The 27,097-nt window shown below is 40.0% G+C and overlaps 1 protein-coding gene across 2 annotated transcripts in view; it reads right to left on the bottom strand.

Moving 5' to 3' along the window:
* Positions 1 to 27,097, bottom strand: part of PLPP1 (phospholipid phosphatase 1) — a 110,137-nt gene that overhangs the window by 62,085 nt on the left and 20,955 nt on the right. The window contains exon 2 of one of the 2 annotated variants that reach the window (XM_001146001.7): positions 3,916 to 4,070. The exons of the other annotated variant lie outside the window; for it this stretch is intronic. Within the exon in view, the coding sequence (XP_001146001.1) occupies positions 3,916 to 4,070 (155 nt within the window). The remainder of the gene's footprint in view (positions 1 to 3,915; positions 4,071 to 27,097) is intronic. 2 annotated transcript variants of the gene reach the window in all.

Genomic DNA, 27,097 nt, shown 5'->3' with positions numbered 1-27,097 from the left:
CTGTTATTTTAGGCTAAGTATTTTTGCTAAAAGGTTATGCCATACAGTAATCATCACTTAAGAAAAGCAACTACCTACAGTCAGTACTCAAGTCGATTTAAAATAGCCTATTAAACATAGGTAAGTTTTCTATCCTGAAACTACAAATTTTTAAATTTAGACAAAGTATATTATTCATTGCAACATATGGATTTGAGATTTAATACTAACTTTATTGTTACTATCATTACTCTGAAAGTTTGTACATAAAAAGTCTTGCCTTTTTCTAGAAATATAAGAATTTATAAAAGTAAATGTATAATGAATTACCAAGGGAGAAGGTAGAACTACACAAAGCCAAAAATGATGGAAAAAAAAAAGTCTGGTGTCAAATCTAATATGGATCATTAAAACCCAAAAACAAAAAAAAAAATGTAAAAGCCAAATAATGCAGAAATCTATAGTTTTCTGAATATGGCACCTTTTTGGATAGCTAAAGAAGAAACAGTAAAGAATATATTTCTTAAAAAGATTATGAACCTCGCATTGTAAAAATAAATCACTGCTTTAAAATATAGATTTTCTATCACCCCAAATCTTAATTCTGATCAAATTATAAGGCACATTATATGAAAGTTATGTTAAGCATAATTCATTTTATAGAAAATTATTTTCTATATATAACAAGAGATGTTATACACAAACTATTAAAACAAACAAATCTACCCTAAGAATTTGCAAGAATTCCTTCCTGCACATTCAAGCACATTTAAGGCCCAGAAACTGGCCAAATACTACTTCTTTAATTAAAAATAAATTGGCATTAGGTCGGGCGTGGTGGCTCACGCCTGTAATCCCAGCACTTTGGGAGGCCGAGGCTGGTGGATCACCTGAGGTCAGGGTTCCAGAACAGCCTGACCAACATGGTGAAACCCTGTCTCTATTAAAAATACAAAAAATTAGCCGAGTGTGGTGGTATTGCACGGCAGTTGCAGTGAGCCAAGATCATGCCACTGCACTCCAGCCTGGGCAACAGGACAAGACTCCGTCTCATAACAAACAAATAAATAAATAATTGGCATTAAAATATTTTTCCAGGTCAATTCTAACAGCAAACTCACAGGAATTAATCAAAGTTTGATACTAAGATTGATACAAAGATTGATACTAAGTCTTTTTCCACCCCTTTAAAAAAAAAAAAATTTAGCCCTATTGCTATTTAAGCTGCTTGATATTATAATACTATAACTAAAAAAAAAAAATTGTTATAAAGATAAGTAAAAAAACAAAGCACAAAACTAAATCTGTGGTGTGCTCATAATGATATAAAAACTGTCAAACTAGATTGGGTGCGGTGGCTCATGCCTGTAATCTCAGCACTTTGGGAGGCCGAGGCAGGTGGATCACCTGAGGTCAGGAATTCAAGACCAGCCTGGCCAACATGGTAAAACCCCGTCTCTACTAAAAATACAAAAATTAGCCAGGTGTGGTTGTGTGTGCCTGTAGTCCCAGCTACTCGGGAGGTCAAGGCAGGAGAATTGCTTGTACCTGGGAGGCGGAGGTTGCACTAAGTCGAGACTGTGCCACTGCACTCCAGCCCAGGCAACAGAGTGAGACTCCATCTCAAAAAAATAAAAATAAAAAACAAACAAACAACAACAACAAAAAAAAATGTGTCAAACTAAAGGAAACATCAAAATGCTACCAGTAGTTGTCTTCAAGTAGTAGAACTAAGGGCTATTTATTTTCTCTTTCTACTTTATAATAATTTTTTTAATTAATAAAAGATTATGGGCCAGGGGCATGTTGCCAGGTGGCCAACACAGCGAAACCCCATTTCTACTAAAAATACAAAAATTAGCTGGAAGTGGTGACAGGCACCTGTAATTCCAGCTACTTAAGAGGCTGAGGCAGGAGAATCGCTTGAACCCGAGCTGAGGCAGAGTAGATTGCTTGAGGTCAGGAGTTCAAGACCAGCCTGGCCAACATGAAGAAACCCCATCTCTACTAAAAAAAATACAAAAATTAACTGGGCATGGCAGCGCACGCCTATAGTCCCAGCTACTCAGGAGGCTAAGGCAGGAAAATCACCTGAACCTGGGAGGCAGAGATTGCAGTGAGCCAAGATTACACCATTGCACTCCAGCATGGGCGACAAGAGCAAAACTCCATCTCAAAAATATATATGTGTTATTATTACAATTAATTTATTCACTCTCAAGCAATTATCTCCTCAAATACAGGGGCAAGTTTTTCTTAAAAAAGAAACTTTATCTGGCAACAGTTGCTCAGAATCATGGCTACCACAACTACTTAGTACTTCATATAGTACAGAAACACCATCTATTGTCATCCAAGTGGCAGTACTTCCCTGCACATAGTTTCTCCTAAGCTGAATAACTAAAATTTAAGTAACCAGTTATGGTGGGATGTATTTCTTAGAAAAAGAAGTATCCCCTTAAACTAAATGCTAGATTTTTCTCATTTTACTCCCATAAAAGTAGCTATAATCAAATTAGAATTATATGAATATATTAATACTTATACCTCTTAGAACATAATAAAATCCTGGACCCCTTCACCTTCAAAATACTGAGCTGCAGCCCATTAGAAAAAAATCTACCAGACAAAAAGGCAAAATGAACTCAGATATATAAGCTGAAAAAACAAACAACTAGGTTATTATTCTTAGCCAATTTGGAGGCAAAATAGAGAGAGAAAAGCCAGCCAGTCCTACGGCAGAACAAGGCTACTGAGTTTACTGAGACACTAAAGTTTTGTAAGTCATATATCTAGGAAAGGCAAGTAACAAGACAGGTGGCCAGAGGAGAAATAAGGTGTGATATGCTGCACTGCCAAGACACTCAAGGAGGTAAATCTTCACCTTGCTCCTTCCCTTCTATTTCCAAGTCACATAAAATGACAATGGCAAGATTTAGGAATGAGAGCCAAGGGTAAAGAAAGTAGGCATAATATCCCAAGTGGCAATCTTAACCTAGTTTGTGAATCTTAAACTAGAATGAAAATTTTTAATTATTTAACAGTGAAGCCCAATATTGTCCTACAAACTGATGAACTATCTGAAGGACAGTACAAAGTAAGAAATAGTGACTTTTCTTTTCTTTTTTTTTTTTTTTTTTTTTTGAGATGGAGTTTTGCTCTTGTTGCCCAGGCTGGAGTGCAATGGCATGATCTTGGCTCACTGAAATCTCCACCTCCTGGGTTCAAGCGATTCTCCTGCCTCGGCCTCCCGAGTAGCTGGGATTACAGGCATACGCCACCACGCCCGGCTAATTCTTTATTTTTAGTAGAGACTAGGTTTCTCCATGTTGGTCAGGCTGGTCTCGAACTCCTGACCTCAGGTGATCCGCCCATCTCAGCCTCCCAAAGTGCTGGGATTACAGGTGTGAGCCACCACACCCGGCCAATAGTGACATATCTTAATGTATTCTGATAATTTTATTTTGCACATATATTTGTGGTCTTTCTGCTGAGTTTGTTTTCTCAAATTTAATATGCAAACGTTTTCCTTTTTCATGGCCTCAATTTCCACTTAACAGTATGATAAAGCAAGCATAATCTTAGTTTCAGCTCTGCCATACGATAGCTTACTGGGCTTTAACAAGTGTCTGGACCTAAGTTTCTTCATTTGTTTACTGAGAGGAGTTGATCCAAATGACTCAAAAAGACTCTCCTATTCAAAAATAATCATTCTATCATTCTTCAGAATGACATCAAGTTGTTCTGGGTAACATCCACCTTTAACTGGAGAAACACTGCCTCTGGACTAAAACAGTGGGTATATTCCTCAAGCAATCATTCACCATATCAACACTGGTGAAGACAGTACTGTGGATTTACCCCCGCCCCAACTCCATGCTTCATCCAACCTCCAGCACAACAAACCCATCACTACCTACTTATTAATTTACTTACAGAGGAAATGGGCAAGCCAACCCCCACTAGGATGAGGACAGTGGATGTGACGGTACTGTCATGGTACGGATAGTTGATGCTGTTGTCTTTACAGAAAAAGCCTCTCTGAAATGGATATATTTGGCCCAATTTTAGAACAGCCATAGGCATGGAAGCTGTTGGGGAAGGGAAAAAAAGACACACATGATTAAATTCAATTCACTTCATTAGGAAGTAAAGTCTACTGAATGGGATGCAAATCCTAGCCATATTTTGCCCTCTCTGGAGATGGATCTCCAGTATACCCAAGGGCAAAGATTAAGGAAATCATGCAGCATCATTTGCTTGTCCATATCAGCCCCACCTTTTTCCAAGTATAAATACTATTACTTGCATTGACCTCCGATTTTAGAAATAAACAATAAAAGAGACTTCCACAAGGAGGAGAGCAAAATTGGCCCATGGAAAAATAAAGCTGAGAAAACAGGAAGGTTTTCCATTTTGCATTCTGTAGTTAATTCATTTTTAATTGAATTGCTTTACATTAAACTGTGTTTAAGAAAAAAGGCAAAATTCCATAAATAAATTTAGTAATTAATATCATAACAACCAAATGTCATCCAGGAGAAGAAACATGTAAAAATTTAGGTGGCTCATGCCTGTAATCCCAGCAGTTTGGGAGGCCAAGGTGGGCAGATCACTTGACATGAAGAGTTCAAGACGAGCCTGGCCAATATGGTGAAACCCCATCTCTACTAAAAACACAAAAATTAGCCAGGCATGGTGGTATACACCTGTAGTCCCAGCTACTGGGCAGACTGAAGCAGGAGAATCGCTTGAACCCAGGGGACAGAGGTTGCAGTGAGTCAAGATTGTGCCACTGCACTCCAGCCTGGCCAACAGAGCAAGACTCAATCTCAGGGGAAAAAAAAAAAAAAAAGAAAGAAAGAAAAGAAAGAAAAAGAGAGAGAAAGAAAATGATAGAAACCACAAGTATATATTCAGTAATAAAAATAGAAAGAAAAAGCCTTTTGTTTTCCAAAGACAAACAAACACCCGGTTTTATTAGCCCTGGCAAGGCTCCAAAACCACTTTTAACAAGTTATACCGAAATAATTTTCAGTTGAAATTTTGCACCTAAATAAAATGACCCTGAAAGACCAAAGTTAAATAATTTAAATTAGTGGCTTCTTAAGATATTCAAATTTACCATGCTTTTAGGCTTTGTTTTATACAAACTCACTCACTATATGCGCAATACTAAGCCATACTTAGGGAAGACAAATTTGTATAAAACCAATACTAAATTCAAGAACCTAAATTGTATATGTAGAAAAATAATGTATACCCAGTAAATTGTTTAAAAACAAATCCCAAGGTAGATTTTTTGGGGAAAATGATGAAACTGTTCTGTATCTTGATTGAGATGGTAATTCCACAACTCTTTTATTGCATGTAAAGTTAAGAAGAAATACCATAAAAGGCAGAAATATGCCATAAAAATAGGAATATAATTACTAAAATGGCATAGAAGGACCTATAGGAATTCAGAGGTCAACACAGACTGGAGGAGTTAGAAAAGACTATTAAAGAAGAGGCAACTGAGTTGAACGTGAAATGACAGGTAAAACACAAGCAATAGGGAGGAGCACAGGGAGACCATTTAGTGGTAGAGGGAGGCAGGGAAGCATGAGAATTGCATCAACAAGAGCACAAAGGGAATGAGCAAGAAGTTTTCAAGGTACACGCATTTTGTAGCCAACATGTATTGCATGCTTGCACATGCTGGGAATTAGGCCACATAGATTAACTCAATCCTTACCTCACCTCTGTGAAGTAGGTATTATCACTACCTGCTTTTTTCATATAACGTTGTTGAAGCTTAGAGAAATGAGGAACATTGCTGAAACTAGGAAGTGGTGGAACCAGGATTCCAACACAAGCTATCTCTTCCAGAGTTAGGGAATATACGGCCTCCCATGGAGACAAGTGATCTGGCTAGGTTAACAGGTTAGAATATGACTGGGAGAAGGGGAACCTGTCCTTTAAAAACCTCACTCAGTATAATACATGTTGTGTTCACGATAAGAACTCAAAGTAGGCTGAGTACGGTGGGTCACACCTATAAACCCAACACGTTGCAAGGCTGAGGCAGAAGGACCCCTTAAGTTCAGGAGTTCAAGACTAGCCTGGGCAACATATTGAGACCTCGTCTCTACAAAAGAAATTTTTTAATTGGCTGGGCATGGTGGCATGTGCCTGTAGTCCCAGCTACTCAGGAGGGTGAGGCAGGAGGATCCCTTGAGCCCAAGAGGTAAAGGCTTCAGTAAGCCATGTTCACACCACTGCACCCCAGCCTGGGCAACAGGACAAGACCCTGTCTCAAAAAAAAAAAAAGAAGAAGAAGAAGAAGAAAAAACTGAAAGTTAATGGAACAGTGTATTATTTGCTATAGATTATCTCTGAATTCTGCAATTCTATGGTTTTTCATGGGAATAACAGTGCTTGAGATTTCTGTGTTTATTAAAAGATTATAGGACTCAGGCATGGTGACTAACACCTGTAATCCCAGTAACTCAGGAGGCTGAGGCGGGAGGATCACTTGAGGCCAGAAGTTCAAGACCATTCTGGGCAACACAGCAAGACCCTGTCTCTAAAAAATATTTTTAAAAATTAGCTGGGTGGCTGGGTGAGGTGGCTCATGTTTCTAATCCCAGCACTTTGGGAAGCCGAGGCGGGTGGATCACAAGGTCAGGAAATCAAGACCATCCTGGCTAACACAGTGAAACCCCATCTATACTAAAAATACAAAAAATTAGCTGGGCGTAGTGGCTGTAGTCCCAACTACTTGGAAGGCTGAGGCAGGAGAATCACTTGAACCTGGGAGGCAGAGATTGCAGTGAGCTGAGATCGCGCCACTGTACTCCAGCCTGGGCGACAGAGCGAGACTCCATCTCAAAAAAAAAAAAAAGCTGGTCATAGTGGCACACACCTATAGTCCAGACACTTGGGAAGCTGAGGCAGAAGGATCACTTGAGCCCAAGAATTCGAGGCTACGGTGAGCCATGATTATGCCACTGCATTCCAACATGGGTGCAGAGCAAGACTCCCAACTCCAAAGAAAGAAAAAGGATTATGGGTTTAAAACACTTGGAAAGGATGTAAGTTCGTAGGAAATAAAATATCACTGTCCTCTTTTGCTCAGGGTCAGCAACATGGTAAAATGAGGAATTTTAGAAATTAACTTCCAGGAAAAAAAAAAGGGGGGAGAGAGCAAGAAGAAACACAAATATTTACAGTTTTGAAATTATCTACTAATTAGGTGATAAGTAGTGTGTAGATAGTGGAAACAGAATAGGATGCACAGAAGAATGTTTTGAATATAGAAATGATACAAAGCTTGAGCACTGATCACAAATGCTGAGGCAGACCTGAAGATGGCACTTCAGGGTTTGGACATATGAAGAACGAAAGTTCCATTGATAGAAATGAGAAGTTGCCAGGAGGAGCTCATTTATGGTGGTAGAACATTAGTTTAGTATTGAGAACACTGCCTTTGGGGCAATCTGGCACCTCCCTAAATGCTCAGCCTCATCTTCCACTGTCCCCTTAAGGCTCCAATCACACTGAACCACTTGCTGTTGCCGAAACATACTGTTTTCAAAACCCTAGGTTTCATAGGTATTTGAAATGCTCAGCCTTCTACTGTGGATAGTTGCTCTCTCATTTCTCCTTCAAGTCCAAGCCAGGTACTCCCTTCTTATCTGTCCCATGGCACCATGTACATATGTCTATCACACTGTACTTTAACTTTTTATGTGTGTGTCAGCAACTCTGAGGGCAAAGGCTACCTTTACCATTTTTGTATCCTTTGTACCAGGCACACAGATCTGAACAAAAATTTATTGGCCAGGCGCAGTGGCTCACGCCTGCAATCCCAGCACTTTGGGAGGCAAAGGCTGGCAGATCACGAGGTCAGGAGTTCGAGACCAGCCTGGCCAACATGGCGAAACCCTGTCTCTACTAAAAAAAAATACAAAAAAAAAAAAAAAAAATAGCCGGGCATGGTGGCGGGCGCCCAAAATCCCAGCTACTCAGGAGGCTGAGGCAGTAGAATCGCTTGAACCCGGGAGGCAGAGGTTGTGGTGAGCTGAGATGGCGCCATTGCACTCCAGCCTGGGCAACAAGAGCAAAACTCTGTCTCCAAAAAAAAAAAAAAAAAAAAAAAATTTATTAAATGGCTAAGTGAATAAAATTCAGGGTAAAGATCAGAAGTAGAGAAAGATGTGTAAGTTGTTGGCATTAGAATTTGCAACTTAAGCTAGGAGAATAAAACAGTTCTTACAGAAGGCAAATCAAGACTAAAAGAAACAAAGCAATTAGCTAAGGACTAATATCCACAGAGAAAACATGAAAAGAGGCTATAGGAGAAGAAGAAAGGATGCTCACAGGCTCCAAGGGGCAAGGGCTGTGTCTGTCTTGTTCAGCAGCATAGTCTGGCCATTCTTTAAACAAAAGAATGAATGAACAATAGAGAAGTAGGACAATGTTGTGATACAAAAACCAAAGCTCAGAGTATCTAGTACATGGCAAATCTAATATATCAAATGCTAAGACATCAAGGAGCATGAGAACTGAGTAAAGACTGAGGTCTTTACTGAGAATATATTATACCGTCTCCACTAATACAACAATGGTATCTTCATAAAAAACTTAGTATTGAGCATTGTTCAATATCGGGTTGTCATTGTCTAAGCATGCCTTTCTTCAAGTTAAATATGTCAAAATTATGTCCCCTATTGTTCATATGTATTACACACACACACACACACACACACACACACACACACACAGAGGCATGTCCATCCCTCCAGAGTAAACAGGTATCACTATTCCAAAAAGCAATGGAATAGTCTTTATCTGCTACTGAGATCATTTTTGTTCTGTTTTGTTTTGTTTTTGTTTTTGTTTTGAGACAGAGTCTTGCTCTGTCGCCCAGGCTGGAGTAGTGCAGAGGTGCGATCTTGGCTCACTGCAACCTCTGCCTCCCAGTTTCAAGTGATTCTCCGACTTCAGCCTCCTGATTAGCTGGGACCACAGGCACACGCCACCAAGCCCCGCTAATTTTTGTAGTTTCAGTAAAGACGGGTTTTCACCATGTTGGCCAGGCTCATCTTGAACTCCTGCCCTCAAGTGATCCACCTGCCTCGGCCTCCCAAAGTGCTGGGATTACAGACATGAGCCACCACACCTGGCCAAGATTATTTTTAATGTTAATTTTTTAGAGTAGTGATGAGAGTTCTGTGTTAAAGTTAGTGTTCTAGGAAGACTCTTCTCCTTATAAACACTTTCTTAGGACAGATACACTTTTTCCTTAATACCTAAAGAACATAGATACTGTTTTGACCCTAATCATAGTTCTAGGATATTTTTCTCTTAATTAAAATTTCCTTAAGAGGAGTCACTTTTAAAACTATGTAATAACCGCCGGGCGTGGTGGCTCACCCTCTACCTGGGACTACCGCTGCTATCAGGCAGCCTTCTCCACACAGCTCTCTTTTTGAGGTAGCACTCCTTCTCTTTGCACTTCAGGTCTATGGGGCAATATTCCCATCCTCTCTGTTGCTAGCCCAGGATACTACAATATCTCTTGTTGATTTTCTAAACTCTGCCCACCTATTTGTGAATACTTGTTTCATTTAATCCTCTTCAAATTATCCAGCTTGAATATGCCATCTGTTTCCTATCAGGGCCATGGGTGACAGTACCACATACATATTTTGATCTTGCTAAACACAACTGTTAGGCATGTATGTCTGCTCTTAGTGCACTACTCCTATGATATGTTGAGGAAAACAGACACATGAATACCTGGATAGATGTAAACAGATGTTCCCATATTCTCCTCAATTCAGTGATAATTGAAACCTCTTCCATTTTATTAAATATATGTCATACATACTCCCTCAAATATGTGCTATTACAAAATATTCCAATGGAATAAATCTAAAATGCATTTTACAAAGAGAAAGACTAAAGTAAATCAATGTTAATCCCTAATATGTAGAAGGTAAAGAAAAAGTACTACATTTATTTTGAAAACAATGAAATAAAAATCAAGTTATTAAAGTGACTACACGGATTCATGTACCCACTCCCTCAATTTTCTCTAAAGATCTCATTTCAGACATTTAAATGAATATTATGCTATACAACAGGGAAACTCAGATGTCCATCCCCTCCTTATTCATTCAAACATTTCCACTGCCATAATATGGCAGCTGCAACACCAAGAAAGAAGAAAGGAAAAAAGACTAAAAGAGGTGAAGAATGAAAAAGACCTCAAAGAAATTTTTTTTTAAGAGACTGGGTCTTACTCTGTCACCTAGGGTGGAGTCCAGTGGTAGGATCATAGTTCATTGTAACCTTGAACTCTTGGGCTCAGGCAATCCTCTCACCTCAGCCTCCCAAGTAGCTGTGACTACAGGCCTGTGCTACCATTCCTGGCTAATTTTTTTTTTTTTTTTTTTTTGGTAGGGACAGAGTCTCACTATGTTTCCTAGGCTGGTCTCAAACTCCTGGACTCAAGCAATCCTCCTGCCTCAGCCTCCCAAAGTGCTGGGATTACACATATAAACCACCATGCCCAGCCACCACAGAACTTTTAATAAAAGAGGGAAATCAGTACTACAGGAAAATAACACAGCTGTAACTGCAAGCATGACTGACATTTAGGTTTGGGCAACACAGCCATCAGGATCCCAGCAGGAAACAGACAGCACCCCCAAACTGGGTAATTTAAGGAGAGTTTAAGAAAGGGACTATTTACAAGGTGTGAAGGGTGTGGGCACAGTCAAAAGATAGTGCAACCTCCTGAAGCTGCTATCATCTACAGACTTGAAAAGACAAAGAGGGCCCCATGATATGAGCCATGGCCTCTGGGAGAGCCAACATGACATGATCTTGCAGGAGGAAACCAGGAAAATAAACACAGCAACTCTACTCTCCTCCTGACAGTGCTATCCATTGTCCAAACCCATCTAGAAGCCAGTCTCAGGCTCCTGAGACTGAGGGCAGGGAAGGCAATGACAGAAAGCAGGTCCACAGGGGCAATGGAAGATAAGCAGAACCAGGAGGGAACAGAAGGTAAAGCCAGTTGGGGTCTCAGTAGGGAGCTGAAACCTAAAAGTGAGTAATTCAAGAGAGATTAATAAAGGGGCTATTTATAGAGTCTATATTAAGACTACATATTAAGAACATTGGGTTTTATTCTGTGGGTAACAAGGAGACACAATTCCAATCTGTGTGCTAATGGAGGGGCTGTGAAAAGAGCTGTGTAAAGAAAAAAAACAGTGTGAAGACAGAAATACTAGTGTATATTAGAGATGTTAAGGGCCTGAAACAAAGAAATAACAGTGGGAACAGGAAAAAGAGGTAGATCCTAAAGATGTTTAGGAAGTTATTCCTACACAACTGTGGATCGTGTCTCTGTGTACATATAGATGTGTGTGTATCTAAAACACACATACACACACACCTCTTCAGCCTTTGTTGTATCTGCAAAATATAATTTCCATTTTTCCCTTTCCCTAATTACCACCTAATAACATGCCCTGCATAATCTTGCTTACAGTAAGCATTTCAAGGAATATTTATGAAATGAATGAACAAGTGAGCAAAGCTTCTGAAACATATAAACAATAATCTTATGTAACCATAAACTTAGATCCTGAAAAGCTGTATGTGACTTGTCACACCAAAGGGCTCAAGTTCAAACAAACAAACCAAGAAGGGACAAAAAAAAAAAAAGGTGAACAATCTGAAGTCCAAGAACACACTAGGGAAGCACTTACAATTCTATACTCTAGCAACTCTTTCTCACGCTGTTTTCCATTGGGAACACAAACTGCTAACAAAGATAAACAAACTGAATATACCCATGTTAACTGCTCAAACAAATTTGTAAATCACAAACTACTGGAATCTTGAAGGCAATTTGTGTACGCTCCAGCATTACCTCTAAGCAAACCTTCAAATATGGCTACTGTAGAAGCACTTCTCTCAGCAGCACCCCTCACTCTTTCCTCAATGAGAAAAGAAGTTGAGGCCCCAATTGCATCCTCTTTACTGATCCACCCAAAACAAACTCCCTGCAGGAAAGTAGAGGGATAAGATTTCCAAAGGAGATGCTGAAGAGTAAAAAGCAATCACACTTCAAAATAGGACTTTACAAATAATTAACAACAGCTCCAGATCCATCCTGTTCTCTTCTCTAGAACCACTAGAAACTCTCAGATCTGAAACTGTATCATAGATTACACACCTACATATCCCACTCCATGATACACATGTTGAACTTCCTATGTCCATATCCATCCTCCACATCCTCAGAGTTAGCAAACGAGTTAGACATCTATGACGTTGTTCCAAGATTCCCATGTAAAAAGTTTTCACATACTATACAAGTTTACAGTATACAATATACTATGCACTCTCAGTAAAAAGGACAAATTATAATGTGGTCTCTTATTCACCAGTAAAAAAATATCTGCTCTTACTGGAAGCACCTAAAATAATCGGGCAGCCTACCTCACAAGACTCTTAAACAGCAATCCTGCTAGTCTCAGAGCAATTTATAAACCTAAATGAGAAAACACAAACATGCTCCAGAGAAAGGTTTGCTTTATAACTAAAAGATTCATAACATTGTTGTTCATGGATGTGAACAACTCCATGAGTCCTCAGACTGTGAGTCTTTAGAGTTTCACTACTCAAAAAAATAAATAAATAAATAGTTAATAATCTTATATGGCCCTTCTCATATATGTCCAAGAATGGAAACAAACATTGACTGACCACCTATTATAAGTCACCACAATGCTAAGGTACTTGCATATATACCTGAAATATATTCTTATAGGAATACCATAAAAGAATATATATTTCAAATATCCTACCATAAAATCCGGTAGAATATATTTATATTTCACATATATATTTATATCTCAGATATAAGAGATATAAGAATATATTTATATTTCAGACATCCTACCATAAAATATGGAAAAATTAAAAATTAAAACAAAAAAATATAATCAATGAGTATAGATCATAAAACCAAGCAAAATAAGTAAAAACATCATATATGGTATAATTTGATTTCTCTAAAAATTTTTTTTTTTTTTTTTTGAGACAGAGTCTCGCTCTGTCACCCAGGCTGGAGTGCAGTGGCGCAATCTCGGCTCACTACAAGCTCCACTTCCCGGGTTCACACCATTCTCCTACCTCAGCCTCCTGAGTAGCTGGGACTACAGGCGCCCGCCACCACGCCCAGCTAATTTTTTGTATTTTTAGTAGAAACGGGGTTTCACCATGTTAGCCAGGATGGTCTTGATCTCCTGACCTCATGAACCCCCTGCCTCGGCCTCCCAAAGTCTCGGGATTACAGGCGTGAGCCACCACGCCTGGCCTAAAATTATTTATGTTTATATATAAATAAACATTGGGAAGTCTGGAAAAACATATGACCAACTTCTAAGTAGTTATCTTCAGAGATGGTATTTTTTTTTAAGCCAGTCAAATTTAACAGTGGGAGTTAAATAGCAGAGATGGTACTAATACAAATCAAATCAGGGAGAAAACTTATTTTCTACTGTATATACTTCCATGTTTGAATATTTTATAATAAAACAAAAGACCAAAATCATCACATTTGAAGTTTTATTCTGCGGGTAGCAGGGAGACACACAATCCAATCTGTACTCTAACTGAGGGGGCTGTGAAAAGAGCTGTGTAAAGAAAAAAGCAGTGTGAAGACAGAATAGACGGCAAGGCCAGAGGCAAGAAATACCAGTGTATATGAGAGATGTTAAGGGCCTGAAACAAAGAAATAACAGGGGGAACAGGAAAAAGAGGTAGATTCTAAAGGTGTTTGAGATGCTCTATCACAATAAAAACATTTTTTGTTTCTTGAAATTATGCCTATAACTTACCTGAAATCATCCATACTATCCTTTTCCTGAAATTAATCATACAATTTATCTGAAAAAGTCCTACCTATATTAAGAAGATTGAAACTAGACCAAAGGAAAAGTCTATTTTCTTACTCTGTTAAAACACAAAGCAGGCCAGGCATGGTGGCTCACCCCTGTAACCCCAGCACGTTGGGAGGCCGAGGCGGGCGGATCACAACGTCAGGAGTTTGAGACCAGCCTGGCCAACATGGCAAAACCCCATCTCTACTAAAAATACAAAAATTAGCTGGGCACAGAGGCGGATGCCTGTAATCCCAGCTACTCAGGAGGCTTTGACAGAACAATCACTTGAACCCAGGAGGCAGAGGTTGCAGTGAGCTGAGATCATGCCATTGCACTCCAGCCTGGACGACAAAAGCAAGACTCCGTCTCAAAAAAAACAAACAAACAAATAAACAAAAAAACACAAAGCAGTAAAAACTAACCTATAGCCTTTATGCCTAATTGATAGGTTCTCAGAGAAGTAGCCCTACAGCAAAATAATTACTTTTGGCGATTTTCCCTCTCTTGCAACTTTAGAGATCTATGATGATTTCCTTAAAAATGTACGAAACAACGCTAATTTATTTATTTATTTTTTGAGACAGAGTTTCGCTTTTGTTGCCCAGGCTGGAGTGCAATGGCGTGATCTTGGCTCACTGCCAACTCTAACTCCTGGGTTCAAGCAATTCTCCTGCCTCAGCCTCCTGAGGAGCTGGGATTACAAGAATGCACTACCAAACCTGGCTAATTTTGTATTTTTAGCAGAGACAGAGTTTCTCCATGTTGGCCAGGCTGGTCTGGAACTCCTGACCTCAGGTGATCCACCCCCCTCAGCCTCCCAAAGTGCTGGGATTACAGGCGTGAGCCACTGTGCCCCGCCACTAACTTTTTAAATTGGAAATTTTGTTATAACATTTTGGGCCCTTCCAGACATGCTTACAGAGAGAGTAGAAATAACCTTGAGACTCAAGAGTTCAGTAGAAGGGGATAAATACAAGCCATAACAGTGCTTTGATTTAGTCACCACTTCTTGAAAAATCTTATAAAATAATGGCACTCAGGCAGATCATTATAAAAGAGTGGCACTGTCTTTTTAATTATGTAAAAAGCAAAAGAATATTACTCTAGTAAGCCTTTCAAGTTTTTTACTTTCAAATATCAAAGTTAATTACGCATTAATATAAACCAGCTTTAGTCTGATGGGAGAAAAAGGAAAGAAAATACATAATTTTATCTAGGGCAGTGCTAGCCAATAAAATTTTCTGTGATAAAAGAAATGTCCAGGCTGGGCGTGGTGGCTCATGCCTGTAATCCCAGCACTTAGGGAGGCCGAGGCAGGCAGATCACGAGGTCAAGAGATCGAGACCATCCTGGCCAACACGGTGAAACCCCGTCTCTATGAAAAAGACAAAAATTAGCCAGGCATGGTGGCGCACACCTGTAGTCCCAGCTACTCGGAAGGCTGAGGCAGGAGAATCACCTGAACCCAGGAGGTGGAGGTTGCAGTGAGCCGAGATCGTGCCACTGCACTCCAGCCTAGTGACAAGAGTGAGACTCCGTCTCAAAATAAAAAAAAAAAATGTCCAATACAATGTGTTGTCCAGTGCAGTAGCTACTAGTCACATGAGGCTACAGAGCTCTTGATATATGGCTAGTGTGACTGAAGGACTGAACTTTCAATTGTATTAAATTTTAATTAATTTAATTTTAAATTGCTATATGCAGCTAATGGATCTCATGCTGGATAATGCAGATCTAGGGGGTTAAAAATAAACTGACAGGTTGAGCATTAAATTTCCAAAACATATTAACACAAGGCACTAATTTTGATTCCAGAAACATAAGAGGGAATAATTATAAAGTACTCGAGTAAACACAGGTTTTATTGTGAGCCAGTGCTCAGAAAAAAAAACTCCCCCACGGGCATACATTTAGCTGCTTCCTCTGAAGAACCTATCACTGCTTCATCCTTCAAATTTTAGAATCCTGAGCTAGCTTCTCTTTTCAGGCAATGACGCCTTCATGTAAAGGGAAGCAAGAGGGCCAGTCAAGTATGACTGGGTACCCTCCTACCTCTCTCACCAGCCTCAGGTCTTCCCTATTCTTTTGTCCTGGGGTAAAACCTTTCATCTCTAACCCAACAGTGTCTTCTTGTCTTCTGGCTGTCCAAAGCTGCCTTTTACAGTATCGCATCTCCACTGCAGCTACCAACTGCTTCCTCTTACTCCCAGAACTGTTCCTACCCTCAGGTGAGGCCAAAAATGCTTGGCTTAGCTGTATCAAAACTTTACTAATCAAAGGCATTTACAGTTTTGTAATTCATACCAGGTATTACAATATTTATGCTTATAACATATCATGTTCAGTAGTTTTAAGTTGCACTACATTAAAAGTCAAATCCTGATCTTAGTATATTGCCTGGTCATCTGGCTGTAATGTGAGGAATTATAAGGAACACCAAATCTCACTCAAGTGGGAAGTAGTCATTACTATTAGAGCAGGAAAAAATAAATTACTTCCTGTTAAGCTTCTCAATTTATCTCAACTAATGAAGTCTAAAATGTTGTTTCTTGGCTGGGTGCGGTAGTTCATGCCTGTAATCTCAGCACTTTGGGAGGCCGAGGCAGGCAGATCACCTGAGGTCAGGAGCTCAAGACCAAACTGGCCAACATGGTAAAACCCCATCTCTGCTAAAAAAATACAAAAATTAGTCTGGCATGGTAGCATGTGCACCTGTAATCCCAGCTACTCAGGAGGCTGAAGCAGAATTGCTTGAACCCAGGAGGTGGAGGTTGCAGTGAGCAGAGGTCGCGCCACTGCACTCCAGCCTGGGCAACAGAGAGAGGCTGTCTCAAAACGAAGGAGAGGAAGGGGAGGAAGGGGAGGGGAGGGAGGAGGGGAGGAAGGGGAGGGAGGAGGGGATGAAGGGGAGGGGAGAGAGGAGGGGAGGAGAGGGGGCAGGGGAAGAAGTAGAGGGGGGAGGAAGTAGAGGGGGGAGAAAGGGGAGAGGGGGGAGGAAGGGGAGAGGAGGGAGGGAGGGAGGGGTGGTTCTTAATTTCTTGGGGATTATGGACCTCCTTAAGACTAATGGAACGGGTGCGGTGGCTCACACCTGTCATCTCAGCACTTTGAGAGGTGGGTGGATTGCCTGAGATCAGGCAATTTTGTTTAAAAACACAAAAATTAGGCCGGACGTGATGGCTCACGCCTATAATCCCAGCACTTTGGGAGGCTGAGGTGGGTGGATCAGGAGGTCAGGAGTTTAAGACCAGGCTGGCCAAGATGGTGAAACCCCGTCTCTACTAATAATACAAAAATTAGCCGGGTGTGGTACCAGGCACCTGTAATCCCAGCAACTTAATAGGCTGAGGCAGAGAATTGCTTGAACCCAGGAGGCGGAGGTTGCAGTGAGCAGACAGTGCCCTACTGCACTCCAGCCTGGGCGACAGAGACTCTGTATCAAAAAAAAAAAAAAAGCCGGGGATGGTGGTGCACGCCTGTTGTCCCAGCTACTTGGGAGGCTGAGGCAGGAGGAGAAGCACTTGAACCCAGGAGATGGAGGTTGCAGTGCGCCGAGATTGTGCCACTCCACTCCAGTCTGGGAGACAGAGCAAGACTCCATCTCCAAAAAAAAAAAAAAAAAGACTAATGAAACTAGGGACCCTTTCCCCAAAAACAAAATTTTTGTTGCCATGCAGGGCAACATGCACCTACATACACATACACATACACACTAAAGGTCATCTAAGGACGCTTCTATTACTAAAGTGTAAGAAATATAATCTAAAATAATTAGTATGTAGAAGCCCACAGACTAAACTGTTCAGCAGAATATGACTTCACAGAAGACTGGAATTAACACTTGATATTTCCACTTTTTTCCCTAACTTTCCTTTTTTTTTTTTTTTTTTTTTTGAGAGTGTCTCACTCTGTCACCCAGGCTTGAGTGCAGTGACACCAACATGGCTCACCACAGCCTCAACCTCTGAAGCTCAGGTAATCCTCCCACCATAGCCTTCTGAGTAGCTTGAACTATAGGTGCACATCACCACGCCCGGCTAATTTTTGTATTTTACGTAGAGACAGGATTTTGCCATGTTGCCCAGGCTGGTCTCAAACTCCTGGTCGCAAGTGATGCATCCGCCTTGGCCTCCCAAAGTGCTAGAATTACAGGTGTGAGCCATCCTCTCTAAATTCTAGAGAAAGAATTTGGAAGGGCTAAATTTCCTTCTCTCCCTTACCTCCTCCCAATTTTACCCTCTTCTTATCATCCCCCTATATTTTCTATACTTCATCTACTCAATTGGCTATCATGCAGAACTAAAGTCACTTTTAGTATTATTTACACTTATTGGCAATTGTGTATTTCCCATTCTCATTTCAAAAGTAGACGTTAGGCCAGTTGCAGTGGCTCACACCTGTAATCCCAACACTTTGGAAGGCCAAGGCAGGAGGATCACTTGAGGCCAGGAGTTCAAGACCAGCCTGAACAACATAAGGAGACTCCCATCTCTACACATCTATACATACGCAAAAAAAAAAAACAAATAGCAGAGGTTTATTTCTTTAAGGAAAAATGAAAACATTTATTGAGTATCTACTATTTGCCTGATATTTGCCTACATATTATCTCTAATCTTAACAATTCTGTAACGGAGAAAAAAAAAGGTCTCCCCAAAATATCTATGTTTGAAAACTTAAGAGTCAATGAGTCACAGGTCAAGAAAAGTCAAAAGGTAAATGACAAAATAGTTAAAAGTGAACAAGGAAAATACCACAAGTCGAAACTTAAAGGATACAGCTAAAATACCACACATGAAAATTGTAAACCCTTAAATTCCTGCATTAGAAATTAATAAAACTGGCTGGTGCAGTGGCTCACGCCTGTAATCCTAACACTTTGGGAGGCTGAGGTGGCCGGATCACTTAAGGTCAGGTGTTCAAGACCAGCCTGGCCAACATGGCAAAACTCCATCTCTACTAAAATCACAAAAATTAGCCAGGCATGATGGCGCATGCCTGTGCTCCCAGCTACTCTGGAAGCTGAGGCAGGAGAATCGCTTGAACCTGGGAGGCAGAGGTTGCAGTGAGCTGAGATCACACCACTGCACTCCAGCGTAGGCAACAGAGCAAGACTCTGTCTCAAAACAAAACAAAACAAAACAAAAACCTTATTTTTAAAAGCTCAAGAAACTAAAAGCAATATAGAACAGAAATTAAAGAAATGAAAAATAAAGGAAAAGACTATCAACAAAACCAAATGCCTTTTTTTAAACAGGCTGATGAAATGGTCAGTCCTACTTTAGCTTAAGAATATAAAAGAAGACACAAATACAGCAAATTACTAAAAAAAAAAAAGGCACTAATTGTATCTCTGGGCTAAATTTCATCAAACTCAGAGACACTAAGTAACTCACCCAAGTGCACAGCACTTGAGTGTATACTAAGGCAGATAATCCAGTATTACACAGTTGGTAAGCAGGGAAACCAAAACTTTAACAAAAAATTTCTCTTCTTTTCACCACATTACACAGCCTCTCTCTTAGGAAAGGAGCCTAACTTCCAGGGTCTCTATGTGATACACACAATAAATCTTAACCCTATTAAATTTGGTTAAGTAGCCATCCTGCTGCAAACTATGGAAGAGAAATGTTGAAACCTCAGCAAAATGTATAAGAAAAATAAACAGTGTGGGAGTTGCTTCTAGGAGCTGATTTTTTACCAAAAAGGTAATAAATAAAACTAATATGTAAGAAACACATTCCATTCCCCCCAAAATTCCGGCATATGTAAATTTAACCATGTTTGTACATTTTTCTACATGTATATTTGGATCTGACAAGTTAAGTCTACAGTTACTTTTGTGAAGTTTGCTTCCATGAACCCTTTCATTTTCTCCTTTTAGTAGTCAAAGGTTAGAAGTAAATAAAATTTTTTTTGGCTCTTTACTACTTTGTTACCTGAGCAGTTTTCAGAAAGTTTATTTATTCCAAACTTAAGGAATGTTCTCTGTGTCCAATTCAGTTTGGACAAAATACATTTTGGGGAGAAAAATATGCAATATATTTCTTGCTTTCTTTGGAAAGAGGTGTTGCAAATTCTTTCCAGAATCACATGAAAAATTCTCCTACTAATCAAGTTGTGTGTTATTTCTGAACAGAAAGGGTTCTCTTCCCCTTCTTTACAAAAGATCATTAGATGTCCAAGAGTAAAGAAAGTCATTCAAAATTTTACCAACTTAATAAGCAAAACTAAAAAGTTTGCCAGATAAGACAGCTTGTTTCCTCTGTAGGTCAAGTATACAGACTCCATCCTGATTATCATTCCTGATCATTTGGCACATGTTTCATGTCTAGCACACACCTAGACATTCATATCTGGCACTCAGAAAAGAATACAGACTGAAGATGAATATCTGGAATTATCAGTTATAAAGGAAATAGCTGAAGCCATGAGACTTTAAGATTGCTCGGAAAAAGTGGCATGAGCCATAATCTTGGAAAGAAAAGAGAAAGTCAACAGCCAACTAAGAAGAAATGAACTACCAGGAAAGTAGGATGAAGAGTATGAAAGGGAGCAGGGAAAATGAAGGAGCACTTTTCAAAAATGTTAATAGTAGCTACTTTTTACTTAACCCCCACCTTATGCCACGACAGCATGCTAGGTGTTACAGCTTTCCAATCCTTCAATAAGTTTAAAAGGTAAATATTATTGTATCATTTTGAAAATGAGGAAACCTGCCCAAAGCCACGTAGGCTGCAGAATTGGGATTCAAACCCAATTGAGTCAATGAGACCGAGAGCCCTCTGGGTTCACCTGGTCTTAGTGAATCCAACAGGCTCTCAGTCTCATTGAGTAGTAAAAGAACAAAGTACAGATAAAAGGTCACTGATGATTTTTTTAATCCACCTATATCTGCACACTGATCACTGAAAACTTTTTTTTTTTTTTTTGAGACAAGAGTCTCACTCTGTTGCCCAGGTTGGAGTGCAATGGCACAATCTCCACTCACTGCAACCTCCACCTCCCAGGTTCAAGCAATTCTCATGCCTCAGCCTCCTGGAGACCTGGGATTTCAGGCATGTGCCACCATGCCTGGCTAATTTTTATATTTTTATTAGAGATGGGGTTTCGCCATGTTGGCTATGCTGGTCTCAAACTCCTGGCCTCAAGCAATCCTCCTGCCTCAGCCTCCCAAAGTGCTAGGATTACAGGCATGAGCCACCATGCCTGGTCTAATAATTTTTGACAGAAGGCCATGCCCGGTTCGCAAGACCTCCCCAAAGGGACCCAGGGCCTGCTACTCTCCACAGCTATACAAATGAAATATGAAGTTTATTTCTTCCCACTTCCCATTCTCTTTGGCCCTGATGGAAAAGGTATGGCAAGCAGGAAGAAAGTGAGATAAGACACTGTGGGCACCTCTATGTGTCTGGCACCGTATTGAATATTTATTTTCATTTAATTCTCATAATTCTAAAACACATGATCCAAGAAGGCACAGACATTTCTGTTTTGTTCACCAATATATCCCAAGTACTTAAGTCATTGCCTAGAACAAGGCAGGCCTTCAACAAATATTTGATGAATGAACAGTCATCCTGCAAAACAGGTATTATTATCCCCATTTTAAAGATCTGGGAGTGGCTCAGAAAGGACAAGTAACTTAATTAAAATCATACATATAATAAACAGGGTGAAATTAAAAATACTTAATAACTCATACTTGTACCAGCATCGGCCACTCAGAACAGACACTAGCTGGTGCTAGAGGAGCTGGGTTCTGCTTAAACTTTTAGCTGAGGTATCATAGGGAGGTCCATAGAAGGGACTAAGACAATGAAGAGTCATGGGGCAGGGGAAGGGAAGATCCAGGTGTACACTGGCTGTCAGCCTCAATAGTTAAGTGGTGCACTCAGGATTCCAACCTGTACTTATTTGACCCTAAAACGTTCTAAATAAAGTGGGTACCATTTAGAAGATTTCAGAGTCAGATAAGTGAGGAGAGCAGAGAACAACTAGAGCTTTTAATAGAGTAGAAAAAAACTAGTCAAAACAACTACAATGGGAAATGGAATTAGAACTGAATTTAAAAATTGGTAACTGAACTCAATCTGCTGTTAGACAACTAAAAAACAGGATGATTTCACTAAAGTAACGTAGAGGGGAATGAGTAACAAAGAGAAATAAATGTGAATGGGCAAAGCAAAACTACAGCATGAAGGTTTTCAATTTCAGGTAAACAATTTGTGTATGTTTCAATAAGAAATGAAAAATCAACACTGGTTCTTGAGAAAGAAAGCTGTGCTTCAGGACAATGAATTTGTGCAAGGTATTGGTAGGGAAGGGGCAGAGCCTGGTGGCAGGTGAGAGGTATCAGTGATAGCACTGTACAGTATATTTGAGTGTGATTCACAGAGATGTTATGAAAAGTGTTAACAGGCAAGAATTCAAAGAACCGTGCACCCTCAACTTTTAGAGGCACCTACATTCTGGTCACTTAGCTTACAGTCACCATCTCTCTGTGGCTGACATGGTTTTATTATAAAAAGTACTTCGTTATCTTTTTTTTTTATTTTAAAATTAGGATAAAAGGGAGAAAAAGCAGTTGGGATATAGGATATAAGTGACACTTACCAAAGATGGTTTTTACATTTGTAGTTTTACGTCAGTAATTGCCTACAATATCCTCAACCTTGGAGTAGCTTAGTTCATTAAGACACTTAAAATAAATTTGTGTATATATTTAATGAGCTTTTAAAAAACCACGAGCTATCAGGGCAGGTTACTTCACTATGGACTCTCACATTTCCACACAAATAAAAAACAAGTTAACCTATTTATTTATACACTAACAAAAACAAAAAGCAAACCTTCTCACCTGTTGTTCCCTTCCCAGAAAGGCACAAGAAAACAGTGCCAACTGGCCAAGAACAACATTAATTCCTTCCACTCCCTCATGGTACAGCTGTGCGCTTTCTTTCTCTTCCCTTTTAAGATGGCAAAGGTCACAATCAGTAGTAAACCATCCACGTGATTTTTATATGTCAAAAGCAAGGAGATAACTGAGGTAAAGGGTACTGGGAGAGACAGCTGATTTTTTTCAATTGTACTTTCTCCTGGCCACTTATCGGGAAACTATTTAGGGCTTCCATGGTATTTGAAGCTATAACTTAATAACTTCTTTGCCAAAAAACATTCTGTTTACATGGAACTAGGGTTAGAAGTGATATAAGCACATTTAGAAAGGGACAAAAACCTACAGCAAAACTGTACAGTAACATTTACATCACAGTACTTGGCATAATCAAAGACGCATTATGCTATGTGAAAGAGACTAGACTCAAATGGCTACATACTATATAGCCTTTATGATTCCATTTATATGACATTATATGACATTCCATTTATATGACATATAGGATAGAGAACACATCACTGTTTGCCAAAAGTCAAGGCTGGTGGGAGGAGCTGACTACAAAGAAGAAGAATGAGGGCACTCAGGGAGGTAACAGACCAATTCAGTATCTTGATTGTATCTGGTTACAGGACTAAATTCCATATTATCTGAATTCACAGAACTGTACACTAAATGAGTCAATCTTACTATACATACATTTTTAAAACACAACAATCAAATGTTAGCTTAAGCCTCATCTCACCTACTCCTCATACCTATTTCAAACCTCTTGACATGCTCTATGCAATGACCCCACCCCCTCCACCTAGCTAATGCCTACTTGCCATTCTAGCTTCCATTCAGCTACTGGTGGAACCAATCCTTTGGTGTGCCAGGGTGGAGTACTGGACAGAGTTGGGTAGTCAAGTATATCTGGCTGGGTTTACTTCTGGCTTTCTCCCAGTTACTACTTGTGGGAGCTTGGGCAAATTACTTACCTGTCTGAGCTCAGTTTCCTCATCTGGTAAGTAAGAATAATACTGTGTACGTACCTCCCAGAACTGCTGCAAACTAAGAGCCTAGTAATGTGCCTAACTTAGTGCCTGGCACATTAAGAGGATTAATAAATGCTTACTCCCTGATCTTTCTTCCCTGCCTACTGCCCTCACAACCCCTGCTCTCTTTCCGAGCCCCCATGGACCTTATACATATATAAACCTATCACAACACTTAGTTTATTATTGTAATTCTTTATCTCTGCAAATAAAATGTGTCTATGTATCTCTTTAATCCCAGAATTCACAGAAACCAGCATATTCATTGCCTAATAGTAAATTGTTTGAAGAATAATCTGTCCACCTGATCTGATCTTGTTGTTAAAGGAGTTACTGGAAAAGAGAGAGAAGCAGGCTGAAAAGGACAGAGTATAGTGAGAGAGTTTGAGATGGACAAACCAAGGTTTGCCAAAGTTTCCACAAGGACGTTGTACACAGCATAATAGCACAATTGCAAATAACCTAAATATCCAAAAATGGGGGCAAAGTGACTTCTACCAAATACATACAGTGAAATACCATATAACCATTAAAATTTCAGAGACAATTATATTGAAAATTACAAAATATATGTATACATGCAGTAATATCACAAGTTTTTTTTTCTTTTAAAGCATGGGTTTAAAAAAATGTGGGTATATGGACATTAAAAAGCACTGGAAAGATAAGCAACCAAACTGTTAAAAGGGGTAATCTTTGGATGATGGTGAGAATATTACTAATGATATTTATTTTCTTTTCTGGGCTCTTTAGACTTTAGCGATTTAACACGTGTTGAGTTTTTTTTTGTTTTTTTTTTTTGAGATGGAGTCTAGCTGTGTCGCCCAGGCTGGAGTGCAGTGGCGTGATCTCTGCTCTCTGCAAGCTCCACCTCCAGGGTTGACGCCATTCTTCTGCCTCAGCCTCCAGAGTAGCTGGGACTACAGGCGCCGGCTACCACGCCCAGCTAATTTTTTTTTTATTTTATTTTTAGTAGAGACGGGGTTTCACCGTGTTAGCCAGGATGGTCTCAATCTCCTCGTGATCCGTCCACCTCGGCTTCCCAAAGTGCTGGGATTACAGGCTGAGCCACTCTACTAAAAATACAAAAATTAGCTGGGCGTGGTGGCAGGTGGCAGCCTGTAATCCAAGCTACTCAGGAGGTTGAGGCAGGAGAATCGTTTGAATCTGGGAGGCGAAGGTTGCAGTGAGCCAAGATAGTGCCATTGCACTCCAGCCTAGGCAACAAGAGCAAAACTCCTTGAAAAAATACAAAAGAAAAAAAGAAACTTCAGGAATCAGAATATTTTTTAAGAAAGCAAGCTGGTCAGGCGATGCAGCTCAAGCCTATAATCCCAGCAATTTGGGAGGCCGAGGTGGGTGGATCACCTGAGGTCAGGAGTTTGAGACCAGCCTGGCCAACATGGTGAAATCCCGTCTCTACTAAAAATACAAAAATTAGCCAGGCGTGGTGGCAGGTGCCTGTAATCCCAGCTATTTGGGAGGCTGAGGCAGGGAAATCACTTGAACCCGGGAAGTGGCGGTTGTAGTGAGCTGAGATTACACCACTGCACTCCAGCCTGGGCAACAGAGCAAGACTGTCTCAAAAAAAAAAATAAAAAAGAAAGAAAGAAAAAAAGCTAACATAGAACTTACTAATGACAGTATTCCATATCATCCAAGGTTCAAACGTCTAAAAATTAGAGTTAAAAAGTGGATTGTGCCAAATCTATACAATGAAACACTATGTATTTCCAAAGTCAAAAGAGTAAAATACATTATAAACTACACACACACACACACACACACACACACACACACACACACACCCCTTTGGGGAAAGAAACAAGGTATGGGGAGCTCCTCTAATGGAAAAGTAATTTTTAACTTGGAAAATCTGTAACAGATGTATGTACAAGAACATTTCACCAAATATTAACAACACTGTATTTTAGTGGTCTTTCTTCAAACGCTTGTCAAAAACCAATAAATTTCAGAAGACAAGGCAGGATAGTGAATCAAGGAGAAGGTTCCCCTTTGAAGTACAGTTTCTACAGAGTTTATTAAGTCTTTAAAGAACTTGTGACCTGTAGAGTTTTGTCCGGGTATTATTTAAGCTTGTAAAACAAAGCATCCTATATTCAGGTGAGAACACGTGGTTAACTTATTTCTCTCTTTGAACCAACAATGAGATTTCTAGTCTTAGCAATTCTACCCACAAAATTCCCTTAACCAATGAAGTCTCCCTTATTAGTAACTGGGAAAGAAATAATTTCTCCTATTCCATAGTAAGGCCCATATTCCAAAGAATACCAAGTATGTGTTTACTATAGTATTACTACTATAACGACTCCTTTTTTTTTTTTTTTTTTTTTTTTGAGACAGAGTCTTGCTTTGTCGCCCATGCTGGAGGTACAGTGGCATGATCTCAGCTAACTGCAACCTCTGCCTCCAGGGTTCAAGCGATTCTCCTGCCTCAGCTTCCAGGGTATCTGGGACTACAGGCAGGTACCACCACACCTGGCTAATTTTTGTATTTTTTTTCTTTTTTTAGTAGAGACAGGGTTTCACCATGTTGTCCAGGCTGGTCTCGAACTCCTAACCCCAGGTGATCCGCCCGCCTTGGCCTCCCAAAGTGCTGGGATTACAGGCATGAGCCACTGCGCCCGGCCTATATTAACTCTTGAAGAAAGCTGGCAAATTCTAATGCTCTTATAAAAATTCTAGGGTAATCAACTTCTGTAAAGGTTCATACATAGGCTAGGAGTGGTGGCTAATGCCTGTAATCCTAGCACTTTGGGAGGCAGAGGTGAGAGGATCTCCTGAGCCCAGCCTGGACAACACAGTGAGACCAGGACTCGACAAAAATTTTAAAAATTAGCCAAGCATGGCAGCGCACATCTGTGGTTCCAGCTACTCAGGAGGCTGAAGTGTGAGGAATGCTTAAACATAGGAGGTCAAGGCTACAGTGAGCCATGTTTGTGCCACTGCACTTCAGCCTGGGAGACAGATGTTGTGTAGGGTGGGGATTGAGAGCACATTTTAACACCTTTAAGGAGACTGCTTTAGCAATCAAACTTACGGAAATCAGACTGACTTCATTTCAGTCATTTTGGTATACAATTAGTTATCTCAGTGTTCAAAATATGTGTAGAAAAAAATTCAAAAATCAAAAATACAAACAAAAAATTTTAAATGGCCAGGCACATGGCTCATGCCTATAATCCCAGCACTTTGGTAGGCCAAGACAGGCA

The sequence above is a fragment of the Pan troglodytes genome, chromosome 4, assembly GCF_028858775.2.
Source record: "Pan troglodytes isolate AG18354 chromosome 4, NHGRI_mPanTro3-v2.0_pri, whole genome shotgun sequence".
NCBI lineage: Eukaryota > Metazoa > Chordata > Mammalia > Primates > Hominidae > Pan > Pan troglodytes.
Note: the sequence above shows the minus strand (reverse complement) of the source record. Positions and strands in the feature narration are given on the sequence as shown.